The following is a 13412-nucleotide window of genomic DNA, read 5'->3' on the forward strand; positions in this document are numbered from 1 at the left end:
AAAGGAGAGAATGCCTGAGTCACTGGTGCTGACCTAAATCACCTCTGCCTTCAGTCCCTCAGCAGGCAGCTTGACCTTTCCAGAGTCTGGCGCCAGAGAACCCAACAGCTTTGATGTTAATGAATCAGATTCTGGGTTTTAACAGCTTGCCAGTGTTTGAACATGGCCTTTTGTAGAACGTTTGCAGGTAGCTTCGTCCTCTGCTGACTGAGGTTGTCATGTGCACTTCACACCTGCTATTTTACATCCCAGTGCTCACAAAGTTCCCCCAGACCCTGCCCCACCAATGCTCTGAGATCTTTCAGCATCGCTCTCAGGAGTAGTATGGCTTTCTCTAAGAACCCTGTGTTCATTTGCATGAGGACTTAGTCTCCGTGATCAGAAAAGGAAAGTGCTATCTGTCTGAATATGTTGATATAAAAATTAAGGGCTAGGGACACAATTCAATGTGCAAAATGCCTGCTAGGTAAGCATGAAGGACCTATGTTTATATCCCCAGCACCCATGTAAAAGCTAGGTGTGGCTGTATGCATCTTTAACGCCAGCAGTGGGGGAGTGGAGACAGGCAGATCTCTGGGCTCACTGGCCAGCCAGCCTAGCTAAAATGACAGACTCCTGGTTCAATGAGAAACCTGTCACAGAAAAAAAAAAAAAAGTGGAGAGAGAAATTGACTTCTGCCCTCTATGCTCCTATATATGAGTGAGTGTATGTATACAGCATGCACACACACACAGACAGACACACACACAAAACACCACTGAACTATATCAAGCTTATTATAACAGTATACAATTGGAAGCAACCTAAATATCCTACTGAGTGGAAATATTTAATTAGTTATGATTTGTCCAAACAATATTATACAGGCATTAGCAGATAAGTAGATTTATATGCCCCAATGAAAGTCAAAGTATCACTTGATACGTTGTGAACAACAGCATAGGTCACATGCATTTAACCCACGTAGAAGTATTTCAGAGATGCAGGGCCCGGGAGCAGTCTTGTAATCAAGGTATCAGCGGGCCGAGCCCAGAGGGCTGTGGATCTGAGACCAGCCTGCGAAACTTAGTAAGCTTTTCTTTCATTAAAGTCAAGAAGTATCATATATTGGGTTTAGGACTGCAGAGATGGCTCGTTAGGTAAAGTTTTTGTCATATGGACATAAGGACCTGAAATTTGATTCCCAGACTCATGAAAAAAAAACAAAGCTGTACACACACACACACACACACACACGAGCGTGCACGCAAGAGAGAGAGCTGAGAGAGAGAGAGGGAGGGAGAGATCATGTATGCTATTGTGAAGTAATGAAGAAAATGTTCTAAAACTAATAGCTGAAAAAAAGATGACTCAGCCCATTGGGCTAGTGCCCTGATAAGCATTTGTTAGTGTGTGACCCTGTCAGCAGGGCTTAGGCAACATGGTTCATGGTTCAGCTGGGTTTGCTTGTGCTCACTCTTGCTACAAGGGCTTGGTCAGTGCAGGTTGGGCCAAGTTACATCACTCATACATCTAGTGTTGGCTGTGCACTGTCTGCCAAGCCTCTTTTGTGGGTGATCCACAGATATCTTTGAGCAGATCTGCAACAATATTCAGTGTTTTGAAACAAAATTATAATTCTAAAGTTATGGGAGGGGTGGATATTGATAGATTGCTTTGTTTGAGTATTTCAATAGTATTCCCCCAAAGGCTTAGCCTGTGGTCCCTGCTCTGCCTCTTTGCTGGCTGTGTCTGAACGCCAGCAATACACTGGCTCAGTGGTGCAAGGCAAGGTCTAGGACGGGAGTCTGTAGTTCACATTTCCCTTTGAGGCATCAGCACCGCTGTACACCAGGCTGGAAGGGAAAAGCTGGGTCTGGGACTAGCAGGATTCTGATCCCCTTGGGAACGAGTGCTGAGTACTGGAGGGGCAGAAGAAGAGAGATGGCCTTGCTCAGAAATTGTGGCTCTTTCAGGAGAAGGCCTTCCCCGTGGCAATCTCTAATGAAGCAGCCGTCTGAGATGATCTTAACTTGTTCATATTTCTTTATTGGGAGTGGATGTGAAGGCATATGCTTTATTGGGGTAAACCAGGGATTATATAATTTTGGGGGTATGAGAATATCCAGGAAGGGAAGGTCATTGGCTGAAGGCTAAGGCTATTGAGATGACTCATTAGCACGAAGAGGCGCTCCAGGTACTGTGACATGTGACTGACTGCTCATGGTCATCTTAATTGAGTGTCATGGGCACAGGCTCCAGAGCAGGCGGTGCATGTACCAAGATGGTTGGTCTCAAGGCTGATGTGAGAGGCTGACAGAAGCCAGGGGAGAAAGGAGTTCTTCAGAGTTGGGATTCAGCAATGCGGAGGGATCAAAATGGCCTGGTAAAATGCCACAATTCTACCACAGAACGTGGAGGCTCCCAGAAGGATGGGGTCTTAGGCTTCTTTCTTGTCACAGAATTTGTTAATGGCAATTGAACTTAATCTGGTTGTGGCTTTTGAGGACCCTGGCAGGTCTGGCACTTGTGACATGTGGCTAATGCATGATTAACTCTGTGCAGGTTGTGGCCCGGGAACTGCTGGCCCAGTACAGCAAGCAGCATAAGAAAAACCTGCTCTTGGGTGTGATCCAGAACTGGACAGCAACTGCCGGGGACAAGCTGAGAACCAGGTACATACCACCTGACTTAGTCAGGGTTTCTATTCCTGCACAAACATCATGACCAAGAAGCAAGTTGGGGAGGAAAGGGTTTATTCGGCTTACACTTCCATACTGCTGTTCATCACCAAAGGAAGTCAGGACTGGAACTCAAGCAGGTCAGGGAGCAGGAGCTGATGCAGAGGCCATGGAGGAATGTTCCTTACTGGTTTGCTTCCCCTTGCTTGCTCTGCCTGCTCTCTTATAGAACCAAGACTACCAACCCAGAGATGGTCCCACCCACAAGGGGCCTTTCCCCCTTGATCATTAATTGAGAAAATGCCTTACAGTTGGATCTCATGGAGGCATTTCCTCAACTGAAGCTCCTTTCTCTGTGATAACTCCAGCCTGTGTCAAGTTGACACAAAACTAGCCAGTACACCGCCCAAAACAGCATTCTCTCTCCTTAAGGGGTTTACTCTGAGCCTGGTTCTAGAGCCTTGACACAGGTCAACTTGTACTTGTTTGACAAATTTAGTATCTATGTGTACAAAAGCAGTAGGGACTACGTAAAATTAGTGCTGTGTCTGCCATCCAACTTAAGATCTCAAATATTTCTGACTCTGCCCTTTCAAGTTTCTTTTTTATTATTTACTCTGTGAGTTTAAATCTTAAAACCTTATAAAGTAGGTTCTTTCTTACTTCCATTTTACAGGTAGAGAAATTGGGGGACAAAAATCAAATATTTTTCTTAAAGTTACATGGTATATGAGTGGCAGGGGTGAGATTTGACTACAGCCTGTCCAGTTTGAGGAATCTATGCCTAGATTTTTTTTTAAATTTATTTTTAGTATATTGTCTTTAACCTCTATTGGAAGACTCGGTATCTGGAGTATTATGTACTTTTCTGTTTCCACCTGTTTGTTTGTTTGTTTTTTGTTTTTTACTTTGTTTTACCTAAGTTAGATACGTAGACAGGAAGCTTCATTGCATACGTAAATGCCACAATTTGATTGTATTATTTAAATCTTCAGCTTTGATTGATATTTGAATTGTAGTCAATATTTTGTGTAAATTGGTAAAACACTTCGTTCATGTTTTCTGAGGAACATGGGGAGGGGATTCCAATGTGAAGCAAAATGTCCATTCTCCAGTGCCACAGACATCCACAGAGTGAGCCCGCCATCTCTACAACCGAAGCCCACTCCTCGCAGTAGCCTGACCTATGCTGGACTCACAGTGTTCTCTGGTGTTAGACAGAAAATGCAAGGACATTGATCTCAAGCCTTTGAGCGGATCTCATGGCTGATTATTGACTTGTAATCTGTTGTTTGAAAAACACTCCCCTAGGGTCCGTTACATACATGTGGAGCTGTTCTTTTATGCAGTGTGCCCATGTTTAATGTCAGTAACCTAACCTCTGGAAAGGTTTCATGCTACAATTGCTACCAGTAGCACGCTGATTTCGGCTTCTTTGGACCACACTGTCATCTACAATGTTCACACTTGAGAACCATGCAGTCAAATTTAAAAATTCATTCTCAAAAATAAATAAACAACCCCTTCCCCCAAAAAACAAAAACACCTCATCATGTTTTAAGTAAGTTTGTGACTTTATATCAGGCTCCCAAGTATCTTAACTCTAGCTCAGGAGAATCTGACACCCTCTTATGGTCTCCTTGGACCCTGAACACATACACATGCATACACAAATATGCACACATGTGCATGCACTCAGAGACTCACATGCATGCATACATCTGTGCAGCACAGTCACGTACACATGTGCACATGTACATACATACCAACACACACTAATAAGTATAGTAAAATTTAAGAAAAAATGATTTTTCTGAAAGATACAATTTCCTAAAACTTTCCATTTATTATTCTAGTGCACATTTGTTATTGCTACATTATAAATTTTATCAAGTGAATTTTTTCTTTATTCTTTTAATCTGATATGCCTTTGTTAAATTTCTTACATTTATTTTGTGTGTGTATATATCTGTGTGAGCATGTACATGTGTGCCACAGCACATGTGTAGAGGTCAGAGGAAAACTTGCAGGAGTCGGTTCTTGACTTCTGTCCTATGAGTTCTGGGGCTAGAACCTGGATCATCAGTTTTTACCCATGGAACCATCTAGCTTGTTCTTATGTGTATACTTCTCTGCTTTAGACTTACAGCATGGTTTTATTGTTGAACTGTTTGGGGAGAACTTTTTATTTGGTGGAAGAAGTCAATATGTGATTTGAAAATGATCTGAGCTTGGGAGAATATTTAAAACCTTGATTTAACCCAATGGCTTTAGGTTGGTTAAAGCTTTTCCTCCATCAGTCCCCCTCCAGCTACTGCCCCTTTGTCCTGCGCTCACCTCTTGTGGCACCCCGTTGCTTTATTGCTGTGGTTCAGTCTCCCCAGAGCTTCATCTGGCCTACTGGGTTTCAGACAACCACTGTTCCCTCTGTCTCTCCTCAAATGAACCTCGCTGTGGTGGTTAATTTTCTTTGTCAACTTGACACAATATAGCATCATCTCAGAAGGACTCTCAACCACAGACTGTCCAGATTAGGTACACCTGTGAGAGATTGTCTTCTTAGGCTGACTCATGTGGAAAGATCCACCCCAAATGTGCGCAGCACCATTTCAGGGTCTGGATCCCAGACCGAATGAACAGCGAGCAGCTGAGTACTGGTGAGCGAGCAGCTGAGTACTGGTGAGCGTGCATTCATTGGGTGATTGCCCTCTGCTGTTAGCTTCCATGTCATGTGACAAGCTGCCTGACACTGATTCCTGAAGCTGTGACTTTCTGGAAGGGATGGGCTATAACCTGTGGTTGTAAACCTTTCTCCCTTAAGTTGCTTTTGTCCAGGTGTTTTATGGCAGCAACAGGAAATGAAATCAAGGCACCTCTTTTCTGTTTTACTATGCCCATAAATGTTATTTTTTTAATTCTACTTTGGGAGAGCTCATAGTATTTTTAAAATAATCACTTTTACTTAGAAATTGATTATTGTTCTCTATAACCCAAATATATTGAATTAATTAAAAAAAACTATTAGAAAATGCAATCTTATAATATTGACTAAAAACATGGAGAAGGGAACTAGAGATATGGCTCAGGAGTTAAGACTATTTGCTTCTCTTGCAAAGGACCTGGATTCAATTCCTAGCACCCACATGGTGGGTATTACCTACCTATAACTCCATTTTTAAAATTTATTCCAGTTTTTTATTTATTATTTACATATATATATATATCATTTGTTTGTTATTACTATATACAGTGTCTCTTTTTGGCCACTGAGGGTACCAGGCACACACATGGTGAACATACATACATGTAGGCAAAACATCATACATAGAAAATAAATAAATCTAAAACCACACAGAATATACAATAAATTATGTATTAAACTTCTCATAACCATTGGGATAAAGAAAAATGCACAGATCTGCAGCCAGTCTCTTTTCGTCCTTGCTCCTTAACTTCCTGCTTATCCAAACTGTGCTTTATTTTAGAGCTTGAGTTGCTTTACTCTCTTACTTTTTGTGCCTCACTTTGTCCTCACACACTTTAGGAAACCAGCAGTGACTTTCTTTTAGCATTGGAACACCCACTTCTGGGGATTTGAGAGAGCCCCCGGCTGACTGGTTTGACTGTTTTTCTAACAGAGCTGAGAGGAGAGTGCAGACCCCAACAGTATCCCTTTCATCCTCTCAGGAACCCTGTTCACAGCCTGCTGCAAATCATTCGCTCTTTGTTTCCTTTCCAGAGAGCAGAGCTAGATGTATTTTTGTCACTGGAACATGGCAAGCTCTCAACATATGCAAATTTATATCCCCTGCAAAATTTCCAGGATAGATTTGAGATGTGCCGAAGCAGTATTCCAACTGTAAATATTTGGAAAGCGCTAGCCCACTTATTTTTTTTGTCTCAGTTTTTCACCTCTGTGGTGGTTTGAATGAGAATGGCCCCATAGGCTTATATGTGTGAATGCTTGGTGCAACTGTTTAGGAAGGATTAGGAGGCGTGGCTTTGTTGAAGGAATTGTCACTGGGGGTGGGCTTTGGGGTTTCAAAAGCCCATGCCATTCCTAATTAGCTTTCTCTGCCTGGTAGTTGTATCTCTGATGTAAGCTCTCAGCTACTGCTCCAGCACCATGCCTGCCTGCCTGCTGCCATGCTCCCCACCATGATGGTCCTGGGACTCTAAACCCCTGAAACTGTAAACCTCAAATAAACTTTCTCTCCCATAAGTTGTCTTGGTCATGGTGTCTCTTCATAGCAATAGAAAAGAAACTGAAACATCCTCTAGAACAGTTCACCTCTCTCCCATAGCCAGGATTTACTCATTCTGTATGTTGGTAGTTAGTCACTTAAATCCCACACTTTGTTTTTTCTATAAAGGAGAGCTATTGCCACCAACACATGTCCAGAACTCCCTATGTGCCAGACATGGCTCTGCACATCAGTATGACGACATAGTGGCAGCTGAACTTTGTTTCCATGGGACTCATGCTCTATTTGAATAGGGTGAATTAAGTCTTAATGACAATGTCCAAGGAAGTACCCAGGAGTGTGGGGGGAGAGCACACAGTAAGAAGGGCTGAGAACTCCCCAATTCTCTGAAGTTTCTCTAAGCGGGAAGCCATTATGGGGTCACCTAAGGCTATTGTTCATTTGGACGGTAGAGGAACCAGGCCTGGTTCAGAAAGGCTTCATGAGGCTGGGCTGGGAGGTACAGCTGTAGGTTGGCAGGGATGAGGGCAGACTCACAGGAAAGAGGAGGATCTGAGCAGAGGTTATACCCCGACTGTCCCAGGAAGCTCTGCCTCTCACCATCCTGCAGGTGAGGCTGCCAACGTTACCCTCACACTTATATCAGTCTAGAGGCATCTGGATACCAGGGGGAGAAGATTCTGCCTCCCAGTGTGGTGTTATCCATATCTAACTGTGAAAATGCTCAGATATACAACCAAGTGGGAAGGATTTGAGGGTGAACGCTCATGTATTCACCTTTCACAGAAAATCTACCATGAACATGCCACTTACTTACTGTTCATGCTGAAAATTTCTATAACATGTACACCGTCATGTGTCACTTGACAACAGGGATGAGATTTGAGTACCCAGGCTGTTTTGTAGTGGGAACATCATGGAGTATATGTCACAAAACTGGATGGTATAGATCAGTGTTCAGCTTGGACTCTTGGTGAAATTACGGGACATGGTGCCACTGTGGTTTATGTGGCCATTGCTGTTGGAACATGGCACATTGTTTAACGGTAAATATTTTAACAACTATTTATTATATACTAAAATAATGATAAATTATAGCCTTGTAAATGCATAAAGGTATAATACAGTTGTTTATTATCATTATATAGCATTAAACGTTATACCTATTTACTTATGCTGTACTTTTACATGACCTGGCAGGCAGCACAGTAAATCTGTTCACAGCAGCATCTGTGCAAACACACAAGTCCTGTGACGTGTTGTGAGCTTCTTTCTCTTTAGATAGTGTTTCTCTTCATAACCTTCGTTGTCCTGAAACCCAGTCTGTAACCCAGACTAGCCTCAAACTGAGAGATCTACCCTCCTCTGCCTCCCAAGTACTGGGATTCAAGTTGTGTACCACCACACCCTGCTCTTGTGTTGTGGGATCTTATAATGGCCAGGGTACCCATAGGCAATGGTAAGTTTTCAGCTCCATTGTGAGCTTCTGGGATTGTTATACAGTGTGGGCATCATTGCATCAGCTCATCTCCGTGTGCATCTTAAAGTACACTGCAGATGTGAGTACACTCTGAAATAGTGGTGTTTACTCAAGTTCAACCTGTGGGGACAATTCCTTTTCCTCTTATGTAGAATTTTTTTTATGATCCCCTGCACAGAACTTAAATGTACACTTGTTGAGTTTTGGCAAGTGCATACATGTTATTCTGATATTTTTCCACCAAAGCCTAGAGTTTCCCATTCTAGGGTTTTATGTAAATGGAACATACTGTCTATACTCTTTTGTAGCTGCCTCAATAATTCAATATAATGCTTTTTGAGATTTATTCGTGGTGTCATAAGTATTACTTTCTCCCCTTTTTATTACTGAGTAGTATTTTATGGATATTCTGTGATTTGTTCTCCATTCTCTTATAACGGACAGACACCTGGGATGTTTCTAGCTTTTTGCTCCAGTGAGTAGGGCAGCTATGAATAGTCTTATATAGGCTTTTTTATGAACGTTGCTCTTGATTTCTCTTGGGCATATAGGAGACATGGAATTGCTAGTCATAACGTATGTGCTTGTTTTATGAGAGACTGTGGGAGTGCCAGAGCCGGTTTGACCATTTGACACTTTCCTGGGTAGATATGAGCGGTCTGGCTTCTCTACCACGTCCTTGGCAACATTTGACACAGTACATTTAATTTTAGACAGACAGCTGGGTGTAGCATGCCATTGCACTCCAGTTTTCATTTGCGTTTCTCTGATGACCGGGGATCTGCATTTACCTTGAATCTAGTTTTCCTTCTTTAGTCATTGTGGCTTCCTTGTAAAACAGACAGTTATTCGAGGTCCCCCCTGGCAGTGGTCCAAGTTTCAAGGCTTTCTACTTTTGGGTGACTTCCTTGTGCTCACAGGGGACACGGATGTGTGGGTGAGGCCCTGCACACACAGTGCACAGCCTAACGGGAATATACACTGAAGTGTGGCAACATCCCAAGATAGAACAGCAGTTTCCAACACAAACATTCACAGTTCCAGGCTTCATGGACTAGCCACTGGATGACTAAGTCATATATAATAAAAATAAATAAACCACGCAGGTTCCTTACCCCTGTCATGAACTAGACCGAGTGAGGAACTCAGCTTTCTGAAGCTAGGTTCAGAATGAGCATTGATATATAGTGATGGCGATGTCCCAGGAACTGGTGTGTAAGCTCCCCCACCCCCACCCCACCACCACCTTTGTCTTTGAGGAAGGTAACAGCTCATTGAGCACTTTGCCCTTCCAGCTCATGAAGAGTGAAGTGCCCTTCTGCTTAGAATGAGCATCAGCTAACTGGGCTTTTAAGGTTAAATTAGTGGGAACCTGAGTTATTGGGGTCTTGCAATCCTTCACTTTCCCAAGATGTAGGAAAACGGGAAAGTGAGCTATGGGGAAACCATTTATGAATTAGAATCCTATGGACTGGTTAGCTTCTAGTCAACTTGACATAGCCTAGGGTCATCTAGGAAGAGTGAAACTCAATTGAGAAAAGGCCTCCATCAGATTGGCCTGTATGCGGTTGATTTTCTTGATTGATGACTGGTGTGGGAGGGCCCATCCCACTGCGGGGCGGTGCTACCCTAGGCATGTGGTCTTAGGTTATATGAAGAAGCAGGCTGAGCAAACTGCATAGAATAAGCCAGTAAGCAATGTTTCTCCAAGGCCTCTGCTTCAGTTCCTGCCACCAGGTTTCTACCTTGAGTTCCTACCCTGCCTTCTCACAGTGATGGATTAGAATCGGGAAATATAGGTTAAGTAAATTCCTTCCTTCCTTCCCAGGTTGTTTTGATCACTGATTATCACACTAACAGAGAGGCAAACTAATAAAACACACTTTTTAAAAAATTACATTTAATTATTTACGTGTGTGTGTGTGTGTGTGTGTGTGTGTACATGTCACAGCATGTGTGTGGAGGTCAGAGGACACTTACAGGTGTCTGTTCACGCTTTGCCACATGTGGATCCCAGGAACTGAAGCAGAGCTGTCTCCTGAGTACTCCTGTATCCAGTGATCTAGGTTATCGGGAGATCCGTGGGAAAGAAACACAAAATCAGCACCAAGTCAGACTTGTGTGAGAAAAAAACCCAGGGTAGGGGCCACTTTTTTTTTTGTGCCTGTTGACACCCCATGCTTCAGTTTCCCCCTTTGGCAAATGGGAAAGGTATCAATGGCTACCTCCTGAGGGGAGGCATAATCTGTTTCTCCTGCGCCTGCCCACAGCCTGCTGGGCACTTAGTCCCTCCAGTATCGGATCCCCCAGGATAAAACTCACCAAGGCCTGAAGGTCTTCTCTCCGCGTGACATCCATCCTTCTTAGAAGGTGACTGCGTCCCTCTGAGCTTCGGTTTCCTAAACAGTATATTAATTATGATGTTAGATAATAATTCAATATAGACAGTTCTCAATAACTCAATAGTAGATAATAACTCGAAAATCTTGAATGTTGTTATAAGCTTCACCTGATGGAAATGGCATAACTGTCAATAAAGAAGAGCTACATAGAAAATATTTGACTCTTAAGATGCCATAGTTGGAAGAAAAAGCAGGGAGTCATATTCCTTCTATAACACAAGGACAAATATGTAGAATAAGCCAGAGCCAAGCACTCACTAGAAAGTACTGAAAAGAAGCCCATGTAATGCTAGTGAGAGCTGGGATGGGTGCCATATCCATGATGCCTTCCTATAGGAAGAAAGTGATTTGGGGTTTTAAAAATACACATTCTGCTGTAATAATAATTACTATTATTACTATCTTCATCATCATCATCATCATCAGTATCATCATCATCACCATCATCATCATCACCACCACATGTGTATGTATGTGCATCTGTGTGTATATGTGTGCATGTGTGTGTATGTCTGTGTGTGTGCTCATGCGCACGCGCACATGTGTGTACATGACATATGCCATGGTGCCTGTGTGGAGGGAGGTTCAAAGATAACTTTTGTGGGTCAGCTTTCTTCTTCTACTACAGGATGGAAAGATTAAACTCATTAATTAGGTTTGTGTCAAGTGTTTTTACTCATTGATACATATGTCTGGCTCTTTTTTTTAATATTTTTAAATTATGTGTATATTCATTCATGTGCTTCTGTGTGTGTATGTGAGTGCAAGTGCCTGTAGAGGCCAAGGCCTTGGCTCATTTGAAGCTAGAGTTACCGGCAGTTGTTAGCTACCTGATGTGGGTGCTGGGAACTGAACTCAGATGCTCTAAAAGAGTAGTGTGTGCTCTTCAGCACTGCTGGACCGCATCTCCAGCTCTCACCAGCCACTATAAACCATCCTTGGGGGCTTTTTAAAGTGTTTTGGTTTTGTTGTTTGTTGTTTTGAGACAGTGGTGTGTATGTGTGTATACGTGTGTGTGTGTGTGTGTGTGTGTGTGTGTGTGTGTGTGTGGTGTGTGTGTTTGTGTGTGTGTGTGTGTGTGTGTGAGAGAGAGAGAGAGAGAGAGAGAGAGAGAGAGAGAGAGAGAGAGAGCACTTGAGCGCCTGTGGCCTTGACTGTCCTGCAGACCAGGCTGGCTTGGAACTCACAATGATCTGCCTCTGCCTCCCAGATGCTGGGATTAAAGGCATGTGCCACCCACCCCAACACCTCCACCTTAGCTGTGCTTCTTTTTTTTTTAAAGGCAAACTAATAACTATGTTCACTGTGTTTTGTTTCTTCTCCTCCAGTTTCCTGGCGTTTAACACTGACACGGTAGGATGTCTTGCCTTTCTGCTGAAAGCAGTGAATTTTCGAGAAAGGGTTCTTCAGCGGAGTTTGGTGTCCAGAATTTACTATAAGGTAATGATACTGCTTTTTTTTCCTTTTGATGAATGTGTAAGGCATAGCTGAGCCCTGTGTTTAATTTAGTAGGGGATGAATCCGCCCAATCCGAAGCTGGGGGAAGCACTCAGGGCTCCACAGGCCGCCTTACAGGGCAACTTCGCCTGCTCCTGCAGCATGATAGTACTGTTTAACCCTCTGTGTGCTGTTCTAGAATCCTGCCTGTAAGCATCATTTGGTGCCATGGTAGGTGCAGAGTGAGGTGATTTTCATTGGGAATGAAAAAAAATTGTCCTTTGGAGAAAATCTGTACATTGAACATATGTAAAGTTAGCATTGTGCTAGCCTGAGGTGTGTTGCACTTTTTATTAAGAAATCCATGGATTTCTGTGGAAACATAATACAGGAGGTGGAGAGACAGCTCCATTCCTAAGGAGCTTTCTGTGCAAGCATGAGGACTGAAGTCACTCCATCCCCAACACACATACACACACACACACACACCACAGAGAGAGAGAGAGACAGAGACAGAGAGACAGAGACAGAGAGACAGACAGAGGGAGGGAGAGCGCAGTGAGTATGGTAGCACCTGCCTGTAAGCTCAGTACTAAAGAGGTGGAGACAAGAGTCTCCTGGTGTTTGCCAGCCAACCTGTGTAACCAGCCAGTGAGCTCCATGCTTAGTGAGAGTCCCTGTCTCAAAAGTAAGAGAATGGGAATGAGAAGGGATGGGGAAAACACCACATGTTGATCTCTGGCCTCTACAAGCATGTGTACACATGTGCATGGGCAGCCACTCGCCCACACATACCTACATACAAATACCCACACACAAATACACACAAGAAAATGCCATCATTGATAGATACCAAGAGGGAATAGCTGTCATGCTCAGTGCCAGTGGGTTGGCTTCAGGCAGCACTCCAGCTCAACAGGGTTCATTATTTGGTCCAAGGCAAGTGGTCAACAAGACCCCAGAGGGCTTTACTCATCCAGTCTCTGAGTCAGCGCTCAGGACACAGAGAGATCTGCTCCTCTGTGCAGGTGCTAAAGGGACAAGAACTGAGTCCTGGAACTCTCTTCCAATCCACGCTCTTTATATCAATGGCACAGTGATGCCACTCAGTCTAACAGGAGATAGGAATGAAGAGAATGCAGTGCATCTGGAGATATGCATTCTCCCAGGAACTGGCTGAATGCACAAGAGTCCTGGAGATCATAAGCAGTTGAGACTCATCCTTAT

The 13412-nt window shown here is 43.4% G+C and overlaps 1 protein-coding gene across 3 annotated transcripts in view; it reads left to right on the plus strand.

The window, feature by feature from the left end:
* Positions 1 to 13412, plus strand: part of Acoxl (acyl-Coenzyme A oxidase-like) — a 287456-nt gene that overhangs the window by 193471 nt on the left and 80573 nt on the right. For all 3 annotated transcript variants that reach the window (XM_006500273.2, NM_028765.3, XM_011239808.1), the window contains 2 exons: positions 2546 to 2655; positions 12077 to 12188. In XM_006500273.2, coding sequence (XP_006500336.1) covers positions 2546 to 2655; positions 12077 to 12188 — 222 coding nt within the window. The remainder of the gene's footprint in view (positions 1 to 2545; positions 2656 to 12076; positions 12189 to 13412) is intronic.

Source organism: Mus musculus, chromosome 2 (assembly GCF_000001635.26).
Source record: "Mus musculus strain C57BL/6J chromosome 2, GRCm38.p6 C57BL/6J".
Lineage (NCBI taxonomy): Eukaryota > Metazoa > Chordata > Mammalia > Rodentia > Muridae > Mus > Mus musculus.